Consider the following 24584-nt stretch of genomic DNA (forward strand, 5'->3'; position numbering starts at 1 on the left):
TGGGAAGTTTCTGAGATTCAGTAACAACGTATCTCTAGATCAGAAATGCTGGTTTTGACATGTAAAACTAACATTCATCTGTAGTAATGGCCACTTGCATCTTGGGTATTTCACTGCAAAGCTCTGTATGTGCCAAAAGGATGAAATAAATGCCTGCAGGAGAGAAGTGTGGAGAACCAGGCACATGGCAACTCCCTGCAATAGTGTAAAACAGCAGCAGATCCAAACCACGTCAACAGTAGCACCAGCTGAAGGAGAGGACTAACAAAGTTGCCTTAGATTTCTTGGGGATGCTATTTCATGTTTTCACTAAAAGTAGCCAAGAGATAAGACCTCAGAACTGTGCAGTACCTTCTTCTTAAAAAACCTGTTTCTTCTTATTCTAATTATGAATCAACTCATGATCCAATTCAGTCCTTATGGCTAAACTGCTGACATAAAACATTTTTCAACTTGCATTCCCCTAAAAGTCACCATAACCATAGCTTTAGAAGATAAAGCACATTGGATTTTTCTATTATTTTTTATTTTGTATTCCTGAATTAAATTGTTTTGAAACAACAGTTATCTTCATAAAATTGTCTAGGTCACTCACTGGTCTAGTTATGATTTATGAAAAGCCATTAGACTGTCTGAAATTTTGAAACACAGGTCACTAGGACAGTGAACTAGCAGCATTTTAATAGATGTGGGGGATGTGAAAAGGGGGTAATTACCAGAAAACACCGGTTATTTAGCACAGTGTAATGTCACAGCACATAACACATTATTGCTCTAATTTTGTATTTCATAATGCAAGATCTATTGTATATGCTCCATTGATTGTTAAGTCCACTGTAGAAACAAAGGCTCGTTTCCTTCTCCATATATTTTTTTAATTGTTCTCTAAAATTAATTTGTGGTTTTGGCAGATTCTCAATATTGGAAATTCTTCTACCGAGACACGCTTTCAAGTTTATGACCAAATCTCTTTAGGTGTTACTTCTATAATGGGACTAGTGGTACAGGACTTTAAGCCACGTTTCGTATTTTTGTACTTGGGCAAATTGAAACAAGGCACGTAGGCCAAAAAAAGCATGCTTTGAGCTACACTGCAGTGGGTACGGTCGAATACGTACGTGAAGCATTCACATACCAGCCAGGAGGTAAGTTTCTGTCCTCTAATGCTGGAAACACTACAGTGTCAGCAGGCAGGCAAGCTGACAGATCGTGGCAAGTTAGGCCCTGCCTCAAATAATGGATAGAAATGCCTACCTACAGTGAAGTATTTTTAAGGAACACCAAAACCTGAAAACCAAAATCGCATTCACTCCGTCTGTCCATAAAAAAACCAAGTCTTTTTTTTTATCCAAACCTCCAAAACTTTCAAAGGTCATTTATTAATACAAAAATAGCACGAAGGGATTTTGAGGAAATAATTGTCTATTGACTGCAATACAGCAAATGGCGGGGAAAGAGAGGGGTTAGGCACGTGGCTGGCTGTACAGGACACAAGCCTCTGTAGCCCACTGAAAAAGGCTCACGAACGGCAATTTCCAAAGGGCCAAGGCAGGCACAGGCTGAGTCAGCTTTGCACCTGCTGTTTTTGTAGCAGGACTGAGCTGGATCACATCCAGCATGGTTGCAAAGAGGCTCCAAAACAATTTGGAGTGCAATTAATTGAGAGGACTAGTTTCATACCTCTCAAGAAATATGCAGCTCTTGCAATTTCTACTTACATAATTAAAGCAGTAACCAGCAATAATTTATACACTTGCATCTTAATAAGAAGGGAAACAGGTGACAAACAGAACATCTGTACCTGCTCCAGGCTCCCAGAACTAAGTCATTTACATTCCAACCACAAAGTTTAGTTTTTGTGGCTGGAGATTTTAAAGGAAACCCAAGTTCAGAACCCCACTGTTAATGAGTTCGAACTCCTTTGGAAAGGCCCATCCCCAAACACATTACCATTGCTAATCCTCGCACGCATCTCCAGCTACCGAGAGCAGCAGCAGTGTCTGGTAGCCATCCACCCCACGCCGCTGCCTGCGAAAGGCAGGTTCTGGGATTGTAATGCATGTTTACACTATGAAACAAAGTTATTCTGGTAGAAAGGGTCATACAAAATAACCCGGCAAAACGGACCATTTGACAGCAAGCCAATTTGGTTTTGCAAGGTAAATCAAGGAGCTTAGGAACACGCAGAATTAAACTTCAAAGCAAGAAACTGAAGAGTCCAAACTGTTCAGGGTGCAAGCTGCAGGAGACCTCAGGTTCCTCTCAAACTTGGCACATGCAGGGCACAGACTACACCAAGCTGGGCACACCTGGTTCCTCTTCCTAGACTGCCTGTTCCCAAACTGCAAACCAACAGGCAGCAAAACCAGGGCAGCTGGGACTCCACGGAACAGGTACACATGTCCACATGGCCAAAAAAAGATTCAAACCACACTTAACTTTCTGAGCCAATCTATGCCTAGCTCATACTGTGAATCAAAACTTGCAGTACTTACATCAAAATATCCATGGAAATCTTAAGTTCAGCTATGCCCATGTAACAGCGGGAACAGAAAGCTGACTAGCAGGTGTGTATTTAAACAGATCATTTTCAGCTAAAGGTACTGTCAGACGAATGCTTTTCTCACACCTTGTCAACAAATGAGGTCTGGCTGGGTTAATTCATTTATTTAACTTAAAAAAAAAAAAAAAAAACACAAACACAAAACAACCAAATTTTTTAAAGCTAGATAGAATTGAACACCTGTGCAGTTTTTCATTTCTGTGATTAAATCCACTCCCTTTACATGCCGAAGAGAGAAGTACAGACAAGCTAGATGTGTGACGTGATTAAGACAAAGGAACCGCTTCACCGAAGCCATGGTCTGGAAACCTTACAAAGGGAAGCATGCCCTAGGCTGCCATTCAGATGCTCCTGCGGAGCTGACCCAGTAAGATCAGCTCCCTGAGAAGAACAGCCGATGACCTTGTCCAGCAGCACACCAGCCAGAATGCCTGGCTGACAGCTCTGTGCGCTCAGGCATCACAGATCCATCAAGCCTAGCTGCATTTGAAGTTTTTTCTAGTTACCAACCTACTGAATGGCATATTCTTGCAATGGGTGTCCCACATATGAGCTCAGAAGGCTGTTAATCAAAGCAGAAAGTTAACAAGGTTGTGGGAAGCTCATTTAAGAATGAGGCACCCTTAGAAAGACACCTTAAAAAGGCACCCTTTTATTAAATCAACAACAAAAAAACAACAAAAAGCCCAAACCAAACCAACAACAACAGTAACAAAACCCACAAAATCAAAAAATTCCCCAAACCCAAGAAGTGGTAATGAGCAAAAGTGCTGGCTAGCTTTTGGTCTGCCCATCTAAGCTGGATTTTTCATTTTCTCGGTATGTGATAAACAGAGTACCTAGGGTGATAAAGGAAAAATAATACTAAAGATGGAAGCAGATGGAAGAGTAAGGACCTTGCCCCGGGAGCAATCCTTCTGAAGTCATTTTCATGGTTAAAAAAAAGGGTTTGCCCAGAAAATCCCATCTATGTACTTACAAAAATAAGTAAGTCTGGTTCGTGATGTTTGTAACACAACTTTGTAGGAATGCAAGAAGCCCATTTCCACACCGAGACCCTAGTTTTGTTGTCGTCACTTTAGGGTGCCGGCTGCCGCTGATGGGGGACACAACCCTCCACTGCTGCTCCTTCCCCTTTCTCTGCTCCGGTACCAGTGTTCCTTCAGCCACACGCCGAGCCAGGCCCGGCAGCCTGGGCAAAAGAGCACTTCAAGCCACTAGTTTTCGGCTGGCTCGGGTCCCCCCGCAGCTCACCCAAGGCTCACCACACGGCTGGCTGGGAGGCAGCGGGCACAAGGCAGGACAGAGGATGACTAGGGCAGAGGAAGGCCAGGCTCTTTCAAAGCAAGCCACTCCTGAGACCTGCCTTCAACAACTGCAAAACCACAACCCAGGTGCTTCCTACATTCAGTGAAAAGGATGAAAGCTGCAGCTTCATAGATGCCAGGCTGCACCAAGCTACAGAGAAGCCTCAGCTTTTCAGTACTAAGCTTCCAAGAAAGAGCTACACATTTCTGGGATGTCTTTGGTACTCTTGTCTGTCTATCTAAGCTGCAAGGCTTTCCCTGCTTGCGATACTCCCCATTCACACATTTGCAATTTTATGCAGCATCAAATAAGGCTCCCAGAAAGCTGCATTTTAACACAACCTTCTAGATTGGACAACAGTAATAGTGACAAGTCAAGCAGCTGTGCTCTGTTGCTTCAGCTGGGGGGACAGGGAAACCCCTCCCTCCCCACCGCACTTCCAACTGATTATGCCAGGGGATGCCTGCCTTATTAATCAGCACTATAAAATAAATCTGAACATCACATGCACCACCTGCACATAACAAGACTTGCATTCACACTCAAGTTTGGCTGAGACAGCACCCAACTACCAAAGCACATGAAAATAAACATTCTCAACTTTTCAGTAAGTGCCATATCTGAAACTGTTCCACATGTATTACCTCTGCTTTCAAAGCTTTTTAAATTTTTTTAAAGGGGCCTCATCATAACAGAAGTGTGCTTTTATAAAATGCTAGCTTCACTTTCAAGTGCTATCATTTTCAATCCAATGACTTTTCGCACTCCACAAGATGATTCTGCTTTGAGTTCAAATTACATGGCATTACCATTAAACACAGTTAAATCAAGCTTCAAAGTTGGCAAACCCAGAACCTGTACATTATAGCTTGATTTCATATTTTAGCTGTTCGCTACGATGAGTTCAAAGATTTAATCTCATTAGCCTGATGGCATTTCCTTCTGTTAATTTTACACTCATTCACCTACAAGCCATTAAAACAAAACGCAGATTTTGCACAGTGTATTTCATAGGTTTATGGATTTTTGCCAGTCTCTAGAAAACAGCATACAAATAAATTAAATTAGGGATCAACAGAAGTGTATGTACTGTCAGCCATCCTCCCTTTTTTAAGAAAGTGAGTGTTTTGGTCATCATACACATGTTTTGTGAGGAGGCCCTGCTAGGCACACTCAGATCAGTGCCAGGAATTTGGTGAACCTGGGGTCACACTGTCAGGGCTCCAGAGAAATAGAGCGATTAAAGCATCTCAGCAGAATTCAGTCAGGGAATTAAATGACTGCCATTACAATACCACAGCATCTGTCTTTCTGCAAATCTGTTTTGCTGCATTTCTGTTCTCATGAAGAATACAAAAAAAAAAAAAAAGTTCTTACCTAGTTCTCCTCGAAGGTTAACAAGTTCTTGAGATAACGCTTTACGCTGTTTCAGTGCTTCCTCCCTCTGCAGAGGAAATAAAAAACAACAAACAAACCCAAACATTTGGTTACTAGTGATCCGAGCAGGGCACCTTCCAATAATTAACTGACATGTGTTCCGTAGGAAAACAAGAGGCAGGAGCAAGCAAGAAGCCAAGATATGAATCATTTAGGATAACAGTTCTGCTGTTACAAAACACACAGATGTTCTTCCGTTGTTAAGGAAGTTTTACTTTAAAACAAAGAATAGCTTTTTCCAGGATAACACTGCAATTAAAATCCCACTTTACAGCAATTAATTACATATTTTATGATGGGCGTAGCAATGTAAGTCTCCAGAACAAATCAACCGATGGCTGTCAAGGGCACAAAAGTATGGTATATATGTGAGAGGCGCATGCATTAAATATTTATCTTAAGCTTACTTAAACACAAAACCAAAAACTTTGCTAAACGCTCAGCCTTCCACGAAGAAATGGCACAGCCCTGTCCAAAGTTGAATCCAACCCACCCCACTGCTCACAGGTCTTAAGATAGATAATGTGTCTCATACTTGAGAGAATCGTAATAAACCCGTGCTCGAAACGGGCAGAAGCACCCATCTCCCCGCTCTGCCTAGTGGCTGTGCCTCAGCCAGGGGAGGGCGGCCGGCCAGGCCCCTCTGCCCCCAGACCTGCCCCCCAGGCTGATGCGCAGGCATGGCCACAGCACAGCTGCTCCGCGGCTCAGCCGGCGGCACATCGCACCCGTGGCCGCAGCACGGAGGTGACAAGGTCCAGGCTGCCCACTGCCAGAGCGCCTTCGCCTCGCTCCGGCCAACCTCTTGTCTGGCTCCCTGCCATCAGAAAAGCCCTGCAAAACAAACACTCATTACCCTTGCTGCGGCACACCGAGAATAGAGGCACAGTTTGCTGCTAGAGCAGCCCATCTTCCAGCTGCGGCAGCCCCCCGCTCAGCCCCCCGACACTCATCGGCGACGCACAGGTGGTGGCACGGCGAGCGCAAGGCTGGACCTTGCCTCTGCAGGTTATCCTGCTTCCAGCGATCGCTCCGACAGCGGCAGATACTGCAGCTTCTGCAATTGGCACAAGCAGCCAGCGATTACTTAAAGCCACAGCCCTTCTTTTATGAAAGGCAAGCCCCAGACATTAGACCGATCAATCTCCGCTTGCTCAAATGGCAGCCGGCATCGCACAGGGAACACTGGCCTTCTCCGCAGATAATACAGTTTATTTTCAGCCGTTTCGAGCTTGCTGTATGGTGCTTTCACACTTTGTTTGTTGATGCAAAAATAAGCCATGGGAGCCCTGAGCTGAATGGGAGAGGCAGAGATACAGCAGCTTTGCTGCTGTCAGTGCCCAGGGTTACGCTCACAGCCCCCTGCACAAGCAGAGAGGTAGAAACGCACTTTGCATGCTTCTTCTTCAGCTAGGATACATTAGGGAAAATAAAAATAAAAATGCACTGGCCCAAAAATCACATAAGACTTTCCCACAACTGACCACAGCAAATGAGTTCGCATACTGGCAGGGCCACACCTGCACCTGGTTTTCCCCAGGGAAAACCTCACCTTACAGCAGATTCCCAGTTTGCCCCTGCTTCCTCACCGCAGCCTGACCCCAGGCTAACACTTTAAGTGCACCCTGTCCTGGACGTAGGGAATGCTCACTGCATGCCTGCACAACAAATAAAGCACTAAAATACACCATTCTTTAGAAAACAGAGGGAATGGGTACCCAGGAACAAGGCACAAGACTAATCAAAACGAGTCATTTTTTATGCTGTACACCCTCATTTGCTGCAACTTATAGGGAATTGTTCTGCAGCTGAAAAGCATAGTTAGAAGAAAGGGCCAGCCATTTACTACAAATATTTGTATTTTTGACCTTGTATGGGAAAGATCCTCTTTCAATCCCTACAGTTTGAGCAGTTATTTGGACACGGACACACTGGTAGGGGTATTAAGTAGCTGCGTTGCAGTTTTACATTAAGCACTTAGAAGCTTTTTACAGTGACAGCGGGCTAAGATTGAAAGCCACGCCTCGCCCTCCACAATAAATTCTCAGGAGAGCAGACAGCTCAGTTATTGAAAGGCTCGCCCTGTTCTTCCCTGCTTCCCCGGTCAGGAAGGAGAGATGACTCATCTTGCTCCTGTTCAACACCAGTTTCTGCTATGGACACTGCATCCAATGATGAAAACAGGAATGCTGCAGTCAGTTATTTGACCTGCATCCTAGCACTCTGGGACACAACCACATAGTGGATTTGCAAGCAAATTAACCACCAAAGCACTTTTTTTTTTTTTTTTTTTCATGCTGAGGGCTCCTGATGGGATTTTCCAAAGCTTTTACAGGAACTTTTTTCATTACTAAATTAGTGTACAAACACACTTAGGAGATTTCAATTTTTTTTTTTTTAATGTGCCCCCTCCCCTTGGTTTGCATATTCATTTTTTGTTTGTTCTAATTATCAAAGAGTCATCCCTGAACCTGATTTCTTCCAGCCCATGCTGTTAGTAAAACTTCTCAAATTTTTCCCCCTCAGCCTAGTGGTGGCCTACCCCTTTGGAAATCCTAATGTTTTTGGTTAGTGTTTCCAAAAGACCTGCTTCATGGTCCGCACATTCTGTATTTGTTTTTCGTTAAAGCAATTTGATGAGAAAAGGACATGAGATCAGAATATACTAAGGACTGATGGAGGCCGAGACTAAAACCCCAAAACAGAATAGCACTGCCTTACCAATTTTTTTGAAATGTTTCTTATTTTCTGCTGCTCTTAAGCCCTTTTGCTTTTTATTGGTGCTGCTTAACCTTGTGCCTCAACCTCCAGCTCGTCCATTCATAGTTTCGTAAATCAAGAAATTCAGACAGACAGACTTGTATCATCACCCCTGTTAATATATGCAGAGAAAGTTAGCCATGGAAACTGCCAGCCTAAAATAAGAAGCTGCTCATACGGTTAAGCAGTCACACAAAGTAGTCAGACTGACTAGCAGTTAATTTAACACACCAAGTTCTGAGACAACTGAAGCTCCAGCTACAGGAGTCTCCCCAAAAAAAACACATGAAAATTCCCAAGGCCTGAAACCAAAGTGCAGCGAAATACCAAAGACCACTTAAGTAATCTAGGAAAATCCATCTTCAGTATTTAATTCAAAAGACAGGTATGCACATGCGTTGGGCTGGAATATCAAGCAACCATCCAGTTTGTGCTCTACGAGATTCTAGTTGAAAAATCAATACCAGAAACTGAAAGAACAGAATCCAGTGGTAGCATACCGGATCAAGCTATTTTGGTGTTGTTCATTTATCCAGCTAAATCTGGCAACAGGGATCATCCTTGCTTAGTTGTCAGAGACTCAAAGAGGGTCTTGGTAGCAATTTAAAGCTATTTCTGGCACAATTTATGAGTTTATGCCAAGACCATGTAGATGACTGGGTACCTATTTTTCTTATTTCAAAAGAATCTATTGTAGGTGCACAAGAAATCCATCTGAACTTTAGCCAAAACATTCCTCTGCCACAAACATGGAAGCTGTAGGAAGGAACAAGAACAGAATTTAGGGATAAAAGCTTTGCCACAGGCAATGAGGGCAGTACACCTCTGCTACTGAAAACTACCAAAAAAACATTTCCCAGTGTAAAGGAAGGAGACTAGGACATTTCTCGTTCTGTCAAAGATTAGGCAGTTAAAAGCTTTTCATACGTTTTGAAAATTTGACGAGAGTTCAGGGGGATGTGTGCCCCATAGCAAGGACACTTGGGAAGGTGAGGTAAGCTCCATTACAACTGGACGGAAAAAGATGAGGTCCGAGGTAGGGGCTGGCGAACACGACAGCTTCAAGATGACAAAACTGTGCAACTCAGGAATGGAACGTATTTTACAAAAATTTGTCATTCAGGTTTGTCTTACTGGCACTTACACAGCCCAGTCATGGGCTTAAGAGTATTCTTCCTGGAAACCAGCTATTTTTGCTGCAGCTTGAGATTCAAACAGACCAGCCTAGGGTTGCTTTAGATACAAACAAGGGTGAAGACACATCAAAGTCTGAAACATTTTCCATGGCTCTACTTTAAAAGCAGAAATCTCTACAAAAGTCCACATCCCAGAATGAATAAAAATGACATTTGGACAAGCACGCAAGCAACCAGTCTTCCTGGCTGTGTACCTATACAGAATCTTCATGTGACAGACACAAGATACCAAGAGCTCAAGTTATGAGCAATTCTCAAGCTGGAATGGGTGGGTATTCCTCAAGCATCCCACATCTTCTTTGCAGATCCCAAACCCAAGAGGATGCAGTTCTATGGCAAAACAGTAACTCTTTATTTCCTTGAGGGACGTGCAACTAGCCAGACTAACTACTTTGGGTTTCCCAGCACAGCCCCTGCTGCTGGCCAGGTGAGGTGGCCCTGCTGCAGGAGGCCCATACCCTGCCTGCAAGTCAAGACTCAGAGCCACAGATAGGCTGTGCTGGGCCAAAAAGCCCTATTGACCTTGTGCATGTTCTTTCTCCGTGTTTAGAGCTACAAGTCCTTCAACGGCTACTTGATGTAAAAGAGCAAACCATGGCAGAAACCAGGTTTCGAGTACACCTGTCCAAACAAGCTAACACTGCCCATTTAGTAATAATTATCAGCATGTCACAGTTCACATTTTAAACAAAATGCGTGCTCTTTTGGAATTGTACCGAAGAAAAGAATTCACAAGAACCAATACCACAAAGTTCACATTTATATACCAAAATGTGTTGTTTGTTTAGCTGCTTGACATTAAAAAACAAACAAAAAAACACACCAAAAAAACCAACCTGTCACACCAATATTTATGTGATAAGCTACCTACCACAGTTGCCTAGTCTACCGCATGCAATGTATCTCCTCCTCCATGAGCTCTGTGGCTTTTCAAACTTCTTACCAAGCTTCCATCATTTAACAAAACCCTCTCACTCAATTTTTCATCCTCAGATTAATGTTTCCATATCTTCCTCAAAACTGACTCATGTGAAGTCTTACATCTTCTATCTACTAACAGGTTCAGAAGAAGCATTATGAGCTGCTGGAACCAAAAACTGCAAAGCACTAGTACATTGCAAAGGAACAGAAACAAACCACTTATTAGGTCAGGAGATCGAGTCATGCTGTGGGACTTTTCCCATGACACAAACATATAACGACCACACTGGAACGTTCCCCTCTTCAGTGCCGGGATGCGATGTGGTCCCTGTCCAGAGAAGGTGGTGAAAGACCCAGCTGAAGCTGACACCAAGCACTCCATGGCACGTGGGCAGGCAGCTCTGAGTCTCACGTGAAGGGAAGCAACTGCACCCGTCACGGGCAAAACTGGCAGGTGGAAACGTCTCTGACCTGGAAGGCTGCAGATCAGCCTTCTAGTTTTATCAGCAATACTCTTTCTAAACAAGTAATTTCAAGAGTCGAAACTTGGAGGAGAGCATTAAGTGTTAAATATAAAAACATTATGATGCTTTATTTAAAAAGCATTTTATTAGACTGGACTAAATAAAATTTATTCAAAGTGCATAAAACAGAAATTCAGCACAACACAGAAGCACTTAAATGTGTTTTACTGTCATATACAGTGCCAAATTAATTTTATTCTGGGAAAGGAAAGCCTAATTTTTGAAAGCCATTTGCTGCCAAACCACAAGCACTTACTTCTAAAATCAAACTTTGAAATAAATACCTTAAGCATCTTAAAAACACAATAATAAACTATAGTTATTTTCAAGCACTTCCGTAACACATGTGCTTAGATCTTACAGGAAATTAACTTAGTTTGTACGGATCATTTAAATATTTTTTAATGGCACTTGTTGTTAGTAGTTAACCAAGTTAACTTGGTTGTTAGTAGATGTCAGTATAGGATGAGTCTTTCTCATTTGAGGATGTAATTCTTCTTACGGGCAAAGCATTAGGAACCGAGTCTACTCCATCCTTGTCCTGCACCAGTCATGAAAAGATGAGCATCATCATTGGCCACAATGTAGAAATTGAGTCACGTCTTTGCATAAACTCCAGTCACTCATGTGTCATCAGCTACAGCCTGGAGGTAATTATGAAGGGGTAACAAAAGGGCCATTCATATCCGCTTCACAGTATGACATTTGCTTTGATTATTTTGGTCCTTACACGACAATATTTCTACCAGTCCCTGTTCCTTCTTTGTCGGCAAAACCCAATCCTCTAAATAAATCTTCTAATTAAGAGTCAGCAATTTTAGAAATTATTTTTTTTTTAAAACTCACCTGCCCCTGACCCCACTTAAAAAAACCCTTGAAATGTCATTTTTTCACATCACTGATGCAAAAGCAAGCTAAATAAATGAGCCAACAAACAGGATTTACACCCTCTGCTCCACGTTTATTTTTGAAAGGAGCAGCAGACTATTACTGCAGTAAAGTGAAAATACCATTAACCACCTCAAAAATCAATAAATATACAGTGAAATGACTACTTCCAAATTACTCTTGGCCTTGTTAGAGTTGTGCATTGCCTTTTTACCAAATGAAATAACCAATCAGTTTCCACCTTGACTTATTACTTCAAACAGAATTCAGTTAAGCTGCGGAATACAACACTTCTGTGATGAGCTGATAGAGACTCACTGTAATTTCTATTACCTCTCTCATTTGCTAGGCACATCTATGGAGAATCAGTTGATTACTCCTTGCTGTTTGGTGTGGGAAACACTAAAGCAGAGAACCAGCCAAACGGGATTCCTATGAGTCACTATATAATTAACGTGGATTGTATACTTGCGGGCTCTTTATGCTTTTACAGGCTTTACATGGGATCTTATGCTCATATGGGATCTTTGTTTTCCCATCTAAAAGTGATGTCCACCTTCATGCAATAGCTTTACAAAGATGTAGTTACAGAGAAATAAATAGCCCATATTACAACCTTTTTTCTACTTTACAGGGTTTCTGAACTCGGAACTCATCACATAGAATGACTCCTTCCTTCCCTGTAAAAATTTCATCTCATAAAAAATTAAGTTTACCCTATCCAAGCAACTACTTATTTTTCAGTATTTACTGATTTTTTTTTTTTGCAGTTCATCTCATCTGACAGTCTCTATCAGACACCATGCAGCTCTGACAAGTTAATGTCACAATTTAAATTCTCACGTCTATAAAATTATAATAATCTTTACAAAAGTTCTTTCAAATGTTAGAATATGAGATCCTATGCTTGAACATAGTATTACAGCATTTCTCTACATAATTCCATTTTAAGGCTGTTTAGAATTTCATCTGAAAAGGCAACACAAAACAGAACAGAGAAACAAGAAGCCAAGATGTTATTTTCTTTCTTCGACTAACTGTTCCCTTTAATTTTGATTTTGTAATAGATACATCTTGCTTGCTACTGTCATCAATTCTGCATCTTCTTGATGATGCAGAATGAGGAGAAATAACAAGGCAGTCATGAGAATCAACTTCTTCATGAAAAGCAACACCAGTTTCCCAAACCACCAAATTTGTTTCAAATCAAAAGGTGTCTTTTCTCAAGACACCCTTTGCTAGGAGTAGCTATAGGACAGGACTCCCAATTCTCTCCAGCTGTAACCCATTCTGAATAACCAGGTGTACACAATAAATTGCGTAACTGAGGCGTCTTCTAAAAAGTTACCTCCACCAAAGCCTAGTTTCACAGTAATTAATGGATTAAAATCTTTTCCTGGATGTTAGAGCTCACAAATTGTCAACCTGCTGCCAAAAATATTCTTGTCCATCAGCAGCTACATGTTATAGGGACCCTGAGAATCACTGGAAACTTCCTTGTTTTCAGACGGCTGTCAGATGCAAGCTGCCAGAGCCTAGGTTTCTTTACAGGGGGAAGCTACCGTGTTATTATTCAAATACTCTCCTTTACTGAACAGAAAAAATTTGGATTCCTCAAATTCAAGATACTATCTTCCAACTTCTAAGTGATCTGTGGTTTTTTTTAATCTAAAGATTAAAAATTACCTGAATTAAAAATCCTTATTCTCTTTTGTAGAAAGTTATGTCCATATTTTGGGAAGCCAGATTTAAAGAGCAGATACCCTTTGAATGAAAATCCTGAGAACGGGTCAAGTTTGACACTAGGTTTCTAGAAAACTGTAAACTTAACTCAATTAAGTTTATTTTTTTTTAAATATTCTTTTTATTAAAAAAATTATTTTAATAAAAAAGAATTTAAAAAATAAAAAATGTTGATTTTTTTTAAAAAAACAATATGCCTGCCAATATATTTTCGATTTATAAGCCAAAAATACTGACTGTTCCAAACCCCTTCCCTCCACTGTAAATGGTTTTGGGTATAGTGATACAATGCGTATTTCTGCTCTTTAAGCTAGATATCTATTTCTCACTTGATTAACATTTTCTGCTGAACTCCCACAAAGGCCAGGCCAAATTTTTCCGATACATGTGTCCATGTATTCCAAGACGGAAAAAAACCCCAAACCTCTTTAAAGTGCTAAGAAGTTCCTAAGAAAACTAGTATCTCAGCTTTTACAGTCATCCACGTCAGGAAATGCCAGTTATGGTAACTCATATACTAATGGTTAATTTCTATTTCCACCTAGAAATGCCGAAGCCTGTTTCAGCCACACAATTTCTAGCACATTACTTATGCTGCTTCCTGTGCCACGTTCAGAATTAGTGGTATGTTAATGTCACGTTAATGGCAAGGCCCTACGGCCTCTCATATGGCATTTCCCCCCATGAAGGAAACTTCTTGAAGATGTCACCACAATCATTCCCAAACGAAGTTTGTACTGTAAATACCAGTCTTCCTGGTAACCATCCCAAGGAGAAGCACAACAGTGAAATTTAGTTTCTGTTCATCTCTGCAGGGCACGCAAATCTGAAACTCATTTCCACAGAAAAGTCTGTCGAGAGCTCTTGAAACACTTGAACACTAGAACCACCAAAATGGGTGTTTATAATAGTTAAATATTTTACCATCTAAGTTTTTTTAGACAGCCTGAGTAGTTGTGAGTATGGCAATTTATGCATTAAAATGAGAGGACGAAAAGGTAATATTGGTCAAGTCACACTTTGAACAGTCACAGAGCCGATCAAGTCACTCTAACAATACACTACCTTTTCACTTGAAAGCTAAATATCCCTTAAACCAGATTCAAAGCCAAACTAGTACTGTGCCGCTAAAACACCTCCACCCTGAAACATGTAAGAGTTTATATAGGGCAGCGAGTTAGAGGTTTGAACTCCCCAGCTGCAGCGCTCAGGCAGCCTCGCAGGGGCAGCCCCGAGGCAGGGGAAGGGGCTGAGCACCCCTCAGGTGGCAAGGAGTAGAGGCTCGTGCAAGAGCTGCCACGGCCTCCATCTCAACAGCTGGTGATGTACTTTTGCAAGTCATCACAGAAACAATCCAAGTTTGGAATTTTCCTATCCAAAAAGCGTCTGGCTCCTACCCACAGCTGCAGACCTCTCAGACACACGTTCCCACCCCACTCCAGCACCAGTGGTTCTTCACTCCCATTCCTTCCCCCAGTGAACCACTGCACAGGGGCATACCCCTAACACTTTGGGTATGGGCAGACCTAGAAAAGTAGACCCGTAATAATATTTTTTCTTCCTGACTGGATGCTTGAACTGGCTCCTCAAGGCCAGATGAGCACCAGTCCATGTAGACACAAGGGTAAGCAAAGAGAAGGCAAGGTTGCAAGAGGGGCATCTACAGCCTGACTTACCACAGATGTGCTAAACCATGTATTTAAAGCCTCTGTGAAAACATCTGTTACTGAAGGGTCAAGAAATAAATTGAAAATTAATATGCAAAATGAATACAAGGGTCAGCTCCAATGCAGCAGTACAAATTTCAAAGCTTAATGCAGTTAAAGGTTAACAGGAGATGGCTTTCCTTGGCACTTCATGCGCGTATTGTAAATGGCCAGTTTCACCGTTTCCTCTGTACTGCCACTTTTCCTTTCTCGTCTGAACAGGAAAAGAGATATGAAGTCACAGGAATTACCAACGGATCAGGGAGTGCAAGTAGTCTAGAAAGACTAAGCTTGCTTTTGTGATTAGGCCGCAGTCTGACTTGTTTGTAACGCCACCAGGCAGGCAGTACAGCTAACAATGGAAAAACTCAGTAGAGCGTGGCATTCTCATCAGCCACACCATTCATTGTCATCAAGTACTCTGGAAGCCAGGAGTGTTTCCATCTGGTTTTAACCCAGCGCAACAGTAGCTCCCGCAAGGTTTTTGGAATTTTTTTAAATTCAGCAGAGCCTTAGTAAAGGTAGTTAAGCAGTGAAATCCCCTGGACAAAACCCTGACCACTGAAGCGTGAAGGTATTACCAGAGACAGCTGTTAAAATATTGCCAGCTGCTGCATAACACTTGCAACAAACTGGTTCGAGCTCAGGCAGCATCCTGCCAGATTCCTGCTCAGACAGCAACAGCACCACAGCATTCCTCAATCTCGTTTAACCCTTCGACAACAGCCTCTCAACTTCACTCCAGATGGGTTGGCTGCATTTTTTACAGAAATCGCTGCCAGCAAGTCCTGCTTTTGTTTGCAGCTATATCCCATTTCAAATGAGCTCCTAAGAAGCAACTCCAAATTTTGATGCAGAAATGCATTGGACCTCTTGGGGAAAAAGAAAAAAAGAAAAGGAAAGCAACTCAAACAAACCCAACAGCTGAATCAGCTCCCAGTAACTTCAGTTTTGCAGGGAAAGCAGAGAGACTGGGCAGGTTTTGCCAAGAGGCTCGGGCTGGGCTGCACAGCCTCAGAGTGACCTAACAGCTCGCTCCAGCTCTTTTCTCCATTTGGCCAGGCTGCCTGCCCTCAGCCCTGTCGCACCCTTGCGCTGGCTCTGACCACACATTGGGATGGTCCACATCGCTAATCTGTCAAAGAAACGCTCTCTCTTTGGCTGGATCAGCTTTCTGGTAGTTGCAAGCTGAATCAGCCTTCTTCAGGGACAGACCAGCACCAGGGCAGCCCAGAGCAGGACCTTCCTCTGGTTACAGCAAGCTGTTTGATCAGCTTACACGGCATCGTGTCACTTCACGTTTGCTCTGCTGGGAGGAATGGAAGCGCAGCTCTGTTGTTCTGGTTTTTTAAAGCAGAAACTGAAGTGACTTTCAGTTGGCTCTGCAGTAGTTAAGCTATGAGTCCCTGCCATATGAACTGAAAACTAACTCCAAGTTTCTTCCCAAGTTTACCCAAACAATTTGAAAACTACATCCAATGAGTGCCCAAGTGATACTTCAGAAAAATAAACACATGGCCAGTTAAGATTAAGGTAGCTATACCACACGCCACACCTCACCTGAAAGGAAAAAAACCCAAACCAACAAACAAAACCAAAACAAACCACAACACCAAACAACTCTTCACTGTGTTCCCTAAAACACAGAAATCCTACAGGATGTTTCCCCCAGCTAACTACCAGATGATGAGTATTCCTTACACCACTATGGCAGAAGAGTCCTTCTCACCCCTATGGTAAATACACAAGAATAAGGCAGTGACTCTTCAGCCAGCACCCTCTCATCCTGGGAGAGAACAACCTCAATACCAATAACTGGTATAAAAGCACCTCAATGTGTCATTTTAGCCCAGTTTCATGTGCTTAAACTTAACTCACCAAGATTACTAATTTTACACAATTTAACAGAAATAAAATTTCTTTTTTCTTTCCATCTGCAGAAGAATTATGACAAGGAAGGAGCAAAATTACTAGTTTCCTCCATGCAGTTCTCTCTCTCCTCCACATTCGACACCAGTTTTTTTCTTTTCCTTCTCTCCCCCCGCCCCCCCCCCCCCCCAACCAACCCCATGATTCTTGAGGGGGGGGGGGGGGGGGGCGGGGAGGGAACAAGAAGTCTTCTTTAGAGTAAAGGACCTGTAAAACAGCCTGGAAGAAGCAAATACGTATGACAGGCTTCTTCTCATTAGATGTGACATTGATAAAGTATTCCTGAATTTTAAAAAGTTGCAATGCAATATATTTGAAAGAACCACCCAGAAAAATATTAAATTATATAACTTACCAAAAATCAAGGTGCCTATTATACAGTAATTAGAAGTTTGTACAGAAGTTTAGCCATGAGAATTTCACAATTTCATATTAGATGACAGGCATCCAAAAATACTGTATCAAAATGCTTCAAAGATTTCTGAAGTAGTTCCTTAGCAGGGAAAGGTGTTCCAATCAGTTAAAAAAAACCAAAAAAACAAAAACAACCCAACCCACAAAACTGGCTAGGAGCCATTGCTCTTAGAACTGAACCAGTCTTGGACCTAAATGCACTACTTTCAGATCAAACCAGAACAAGCAGGTATTACCTCACAAGAAGAGAATGTTACATTTCTGGCAGCACAGTAAGACAACTTAGTGCGTTTTTGTATATCAGACTGTAAAAAACACTACATACTGGAACAGCTGGAAAAAAAGTTGATACCAATCTTGAAGCATTAGTTACAAATGCACAAGAAACTGCTATTAATAATTACATTATTAAAAATAACTGTTTAATTTCCTCAACTTCAGATTTTTCTTCTCTCAAAAGTTTTCAAAGCAGACCAAAAGTTTCCAATGTAATATCAAACTGATTGGAACATTATGTATGTCAAACAAATAGAACAATTAAACATCAAACCCCATCAGAGTAATTCTACTTTAAATTCCAGGTGCATTTCTATATTTGTTTTTTTTTAATGAAATGTTGGTAACTTTGAGACACCACCAATAATGCAGGATTCAATAAATAAAACCACTGTAACTCACACTTTATTCCAAATAGCTCAAAAACATGTCTACCCCTTATACACTCCTCTATCCAATGTCAGATAACAAAGCAAGGTCATGCAGATTGTCTTTTCAAACTAATCTTTCCTACAAGGGCAGAACTTGGGAGTATATACTTGGAAAGGTACTCAACCCTGAAGGACACTCTAATGACAGATGTGTAAAAACTTCTCTTCTAAAAAGGATGCAAAGCTTCTAAAAAGCTGCAGAGGCCATGAAACCCAGTGTCAGGATTATTTTTTTCCTACCCAGCTGATGGCAGGAGTAGGTTTACTGCTACCTCCACAGGAAAACAGAAATCACTGTAATGGAAACACAGGTGTTACATATCGGCATATTAATATTTTCAGAAGCCCTTGTTGAGAAAAGCTCAAAAAAAATAAAGCCAAAATTGCATTAGCTGCAAGTTTTTACCTCAGACTGCAGGTGCTGGATCACAACAGTTAATGCTTCAAACTTCTGGTTACCGCTTGTCAGGAATTTTTTCAGTTGCAGGATGATTCCACTTTGGGTCTCGCATTTTGTTTTGTACTGTGTCAACTCCGCTGTTTTTGTGCCAGGTGAATGCACATCTGTGGAGGCTTGAGTCTGTATGCATGAGCTCTTGGGACTCCGCTGCTTGCCCTTGTCAACTAGAACAACAACAACAACTAATTAATATGCACTTCATGTTGAAGTCTCACCAAACCTGAAAAGACAGGTGGCAAAAGAAAGTAGTTATAAATTCTTACAAACACTTCTAGAAATACTAATTAGGAGAAAGGGTTATTTCAGTAGCACTGAAAAGCAGACGCTATCATCTGCCAGGTTAATTTCTATCACCATAACCTTGTAAACGATTTTCCACTTCGTCCCCACCTTCACGTATCCCGTGTCTTACTTTTCAGCATACTCTTCATGCTGTGCTTTGTATGTTCATAAAATGCAAGATCTCTGTCATTGTACCTCTCCAGTAACGTATTTCTAACATGAGTTGACCGTTTGTTTGCAATGCAGATTTCGTATTTCCTGCACTCTAAAGTACAGCTGAATACAAACCCATTTTCCCTGCATTTATTTACCTGGTCTTTTTCTTTCTTTTAGAATTTTCATTTTAAAACCTCCCCTCTCTGTGGCTTAGGTTTGAGCTTTATTAACTAGAGGTCTTGCAGCATTTCTTGGTGTCAGCAATTTCAGTCACAAGGATGAGACTTGAAAAAATAAATCTATTTCAAGTTTGCCCTGCCACTATTCACGGTCCAAAAATTGCATTGTAGATTTAATATTCTTAGTATTGTTGCAACCTCAGTCCCTACACAACCACCTCGTGTCAGAGGAAACCACATTACATATCCCAGTGCCCGACTCCTAAACTCCGCAGAGAGGTTATGGTTTCTCTGCTGCCTGCAGACTAGAAAGGGTGTACAGAACTGCTGTGCAGATAGGGCCAGTCTCTCCATTTGATCACGCAGAGAACAAGCAAACACTTTTGCAATAAAAGGCTGATGCAATATGTAAGTATCCCTTGGTAATTTAATGAAGACATCTAAGCAGATTACTTTGTACAGTTTCATCTTAACAAGATTTCTTCAAGATAAAGTGAAGAAACCTGAGAGGTGAGATACGTAGAAAAGAAAAATAGGAACATGAAGAAAAAAAAAACCCAAACCCAAAACAAGACACAAAAACAGGGAACAAACTAAGAAACATGAAGCAGTTGCTTATGAATCCTTTCTGAAGCCCAAGCACCTGGTCTGAAGGCTGTCTAGTGATTCTGGAACAGTCCCAGCAGGGTAAGGTTCAATCACACAACTGCAGACAGCATTAACAACAAAGGCTCTGATTCTCAGTTAATGTTAGCCTGACTGACACATCAACTATTGCATTAATAAATCAGTCTTGCACAGCCTTCACCTGTTTTCAAAACATTTGAGAACAAGTTTCCTGTTCAAAATACTGATGTCCTCTGTGCCTCTCCTACTGAGCTTGACTATGAAGTGCCTCCCAAGCCTATTAATTTTCCAAATACATCCTCTCCAGGCAACATTTTGTGTACTCCCTCACAGTTACAGAATTGTCAGCACACTGCTTTACCATATTCAGATACTCCTGTATTCTTAAAGAGATTTCACTACACTTCTGCTCAGAGATGCTGACTGTTAAAAAGCATATTTCAGAAACATACTGTCTTGCAGTTTAATAGTAGAGTTGTTAAGAGGTATATCAACATGATAGCCCAAATCAAAATAAAAATCTATAGGGGAAAAAGATCAAGCTTGGCTGCCAGTTCTAGTTACCTTATTTTCACCACTGTTTTAACTAATGTGACCACTTTTTTTCTCTCAGTCTAGACATAACAAAGTCCTTTGAGCAGACCTCTTTAAATATGAATGACAGTTCACATTTGAGAGCAACCATGTCAGATTTCCAGCAATCTTACAGAAAATACTGTGTTTAGGAAAATACTGGTTACATTCTGAAGCTCCTTCAAAAATCACAAAACAATAATCAAGGAGAGAGGGGAAAAAAAAAGAGCAGGGACTAAAGAATAAACATGTACAGTCAGTCCTTCCCTGCCCTACTGGCTCACATACTCCTACTCTCTCATATATTCCACCTCCCTTTCTGAATGCTCCACTTACAATAAATAGAGAACTAGAGCACTCTTCTTGATTTAAAGGTACTGGGTAAATTCACTGATAGAGATGCTAATGTCATCACTTAATTAACCACGCAAAATTGTTTTTACATCCATTTGTAGGACCCTGACAGGCTGTGTTAAACCTGAACAAGTGTTTGCAAACAATTTTTATTCTGGGAAAAAGTTACATCACTTACTGTTACCCAATGAAGTGATTTCATTTCAATACAGTAATGCAACAGTTAACCACCAATGAGACAAGACTCCAGATTACCCAGGGTTTCCAGAGTTCAGCCAGCCTATATCAGTTTGCAGGTTTCACGCCACTGCTTTTATCATGGTGCTCACACTACTAAGTCTTTTCCTAGAAGCTCATTCAAACACCCAACCAAGCAAACCCTGGATGCTATACTAAAAAAAGCTGAACAAAAACTATGCATCAGAGAAATTCAGTGACATTCCTGTTGGCAATTTTATCATAGATGTGTGCTATACAAAGCCACTTCAAATGTTGAAATGCATTTCTCTGCTAGCATGAACCCTCTGTAGCATGAACTGCCTCTACAGATTAACACCAGTCACACTCCAGTGCTTATTTATGGCCTACGTACCTCTGGGCAATGACAGACTGTTTCCAGATTTGTATAGAAGGCATGCCGTGATATCAAAACAAAAGCCATGCTTTCATTACAACAAAACCATCATGAATCTAATTACTGATACAATGCATCAGTGATGGACTCTAAATTAAAGACAGTACTGGTTACCAGCCCAAGTCCTCCTCACTTTGGCCTTTTTACTTGCCACCTTTATACATTCATATTTGCATAGCAGACCAATTTCCACCCTTAAGTTAGCTTCTGGACTCCTCTCCAACAGGCTTGAAAACACTGTACTCAATCTAGTTGAAATGCTCAATCTCTGAAGATTAGAAATCAGATTCTCAAGTACCACGTGTAGCACAGTGACCAGACAGAACCACCATCTAAAGTCCTACCATTCTTCATACTAGTAAGGGAAAAAAAAAACCCCAAAAAAAAAAACCAAGCAAGCAATGATTTTGCTAAGACTAAGCCTTTTGATCCCTGAATCACTTATAGAAGATTAAGTACCTCACTAGCAAAAAAAAAAATACCCCACAACCTTGGAAAAGGTTCAACAATCCTCCCACTCCCTCTACAGTTGCTACACAGATGGCAGTGGCTCTAGTTCTTTGAGGAGAATATTAGACCCATCCCAAGCTTTTCCACAAAGCAGACTCTTTCCCATACATAGCTTTGCTACTTAATTGGCGTTCAGAAGCAAGAAATACACAACTGTAGGTTAGGGCGTGTTCCATAAAGTTACATTTACGTGCTGGGGTACTGCCCAGTACTTGACATTGTAATTGACTGGCTGGCCATCTCTGAGCTTGCCTGGTACTGCTGGTTCCCCGAGCCTCTCTACCTTATGCACTGTCACTGCATCACCCGATGAAACACTTATCACCAACTTCTTGGTTTGCAGAGCCAAAGCAAAGCCTTCCTTTGCTTATCATACACTAGGAAGATCTGCTCACTAATGTCTATTGATAGCTAGAAATTATCTTTTTTAAGAAATTCAATTTAAAAAAAAATATACATTTCTTAAAAGCATTCCAGACAGCCCAAACAAACTACTAAATAAGCACAAGTAGGGACCATCTCACTTGTCCCCATGCTTTTGAAGTCACCGTTGCCTTACCCCTAAGCACCTTCTTTTCACATTCCTCATCCAAACTGTTAGCTTCCACAGGTTTTTCAAAACCCGTGTGTGTCTCGTGTAAGCATCTGTCAAAGAAAAATCCTTGCTCAATATTTTCTCTTGTAGGAAGATGCATGCTGGTAAAAACTTTCTGCCTCTCCTCCATTTTCTGGAAAGCCTTGTCTACACATGTTAAATTGGTGCTCACTTCTTTGATCAGTAAGACCAGATCAGCCTGTGTATTTAATCGAGTTGCCATTTCTTCTCTTACTCGCTGGATTTCCTCAAGCACAGTTCTTATATCCAAGTGACTGGACTTCACCTCTGCTTGCAGATCTTCTTTCACCTGTTGCTGGCTCCTCTGCAGTGCTAACACTGTTCTGATTTCCTTTTGAGATGTTTCCACATCGTGCTTTAGTTCCTTCTGTCCAGCCTGCATCGCCTCCTGGCTAGCTTTCACTTCTGCCAACAGAGCAGCGAGGCACTCCATTCCGACCCCACGGGAGCCGCAGGACCTCTTCCAGTGTCACAGCTTCCAAGCTGCCAGAGACATTTGTGAGCTGGTAGCAGATTTCCCTGGATAGCAAGAGAGCTAGCACATAGCCCTTGGTATGGTATCCTACCTCAATTTACAGCGTGCCGCAGTGAAGGTACTAGGTAAAAGTCTAGTACAACGTGAGACAAAGGCACTAAGTAAAATAATAAGCAAAGCTCTAGAGCTAGAGCTCCTTCTCAGGACTCAGCCAGAGCACTAATCAGTGTAATTGGCAGATTATGCCACACCTGAATTTTTTAAAATCTTTTGCTGACATCATTGTACGTGGGACGTCACGCCAAAAGCCACTCCCAACAGTCATTTGATCTGTGCATCAATCAAAGTATGCCTGGGCATCAGTAACCAGGTTTCTTGCAACACAGCTAAACAGTGTGCAAGGACACAGCGCACCCTTCCTTTCCAACACAAAAGCTCAAAAGGAGCTTGGATTGCCTGCAGGAGGTGAAACCCAGACAGTTCAACTGCACTTAGTTATTTCAGCTGTATATTCAACAAGGTGATTATGCACCTGTCCTTCTGCTAATGTTTGCAGTGAGGGTTCAGGAGTACATCTGTGAACACGTTGGACATTGCCCCACTCCCACTGCACACCTTCCTCATTCCCACAGCTTGCAATGCTCTTTCAGCAGTCTTTGGAAGAACCCAGATCCTGAGGAAGCCCTCTAGTCCACAAAAAATAAACAGTTACCAGAGCAATATAGGAAGACCAACCAATGAGATACTTTTGGCAGTAGCCAAAGCCTTTTAGCTACCAGATCAGAGTGTGACTTCTCTCTGTAAAAGCTAAGGCTTCTTACTTTTAAGCACAGAGCTTGTAACAGGTCTAGGTGCCACGTAAAAACAGGTAGATTAATAACACAAGGCTGTTAGCTGTTTTGTTAGACAGTAATTTAGTTACCCAGTCATTGGATTAACTTTGGAAAAAATGACCAACACAACGTAGACCTTGGTCTACAGAAGGCGTCAGTCTGCCTTCAAAGAGGCGAGTTGGTATTCAGCACAATACCCAGCAGAGTGGAACTTGGAGCAGCACAAAAGCTGGAGCCCAGGAGAACTTTTACACCACACCTTTGGCCCTGCCATGGCTCCAGGATGCTTTTGGAGACAGTCATGATCCTACAGACACCCCAGAACAGAGGGCCTATGCTATTTGTTCAAAACTGCAATAACCCCACCACCACTGGTTTGGGCTGGGAAGCATCACTAAGAATGCCAGCAGATGCAGGATTTCCAGCTCACCACAGTACTGCTGGCCAAAAAGCTAATCTTGAGGAGTCCCACTTGCAATAAAAGTTTACTGCTCGCTTGCCAGTTTGCCTCCTACACTAGTCCAGACACACTCATGGGACCAGGAAGGTATCAGAGACACATCCTTCACACAGACCATCTCATGACTTGAAGATATCCCCCAACTGTCCTGCTATCACAGGGGTTATCACAGCCCTGGTGGACACACCACCTATGGTGGAGCTTTTTTCCAGGTCTCTATCACCTGCCAGGCAGTCACACATGGGCTTTCCGATGGGATTTCCCTAGCACAACTACAGGCTGCAGCTTCTTCCCCCCTTGCCCCATTTCTAGCTGTATAGCTATCCTGA

The 24584-nt window shown here is 41.9% G+C and overlaps 1 protein-coding gene across 5 annotated transcripts in view; it reads right to left on the minus strand.

Moving 5' to 3' along the window:
* Window positions 1–24584, minus strand: part of MTUS1 (microtubule associated scaffold protein 1) — a 129202-nt gene that overhangs the window by 12715 nt on the left and 91903 nt on the right. For all 5 annotated transcript variants that reach the window (XM_027802159.2, XM_055712743.1, XM_027802158.2 and 2 more), the window contains 2 exons: window positions 18503–18720; window positions 5249–5315 (listed from right to left, as the gene is read on the minus strand). In XM_027802159.2, the coding sequence (XP_027657960.2) occupies window positions 5249–5315; window positions 18503–18720 (285 nt within the window). The remainder of the gene's footprint in view (window positions 1–5248; window positions 5316–18502; window positions 18721–24584) is intronic.

The sequence above is a fragment of the Falco cherrug genome, chromosome 1 (assembly GCF_023634085.1).
Source record: "Falco cherrug isolate bFalChe1 chromosome 1, bFalChe1.pri, whole genome shotgun sequence".
In the NCBI taxonomy this organism is placed as follows: Eukaryota; Metazoa; Chordata; class Aves; order Falconiformes; family Falconidae; genus Falco; species Falco cherrug.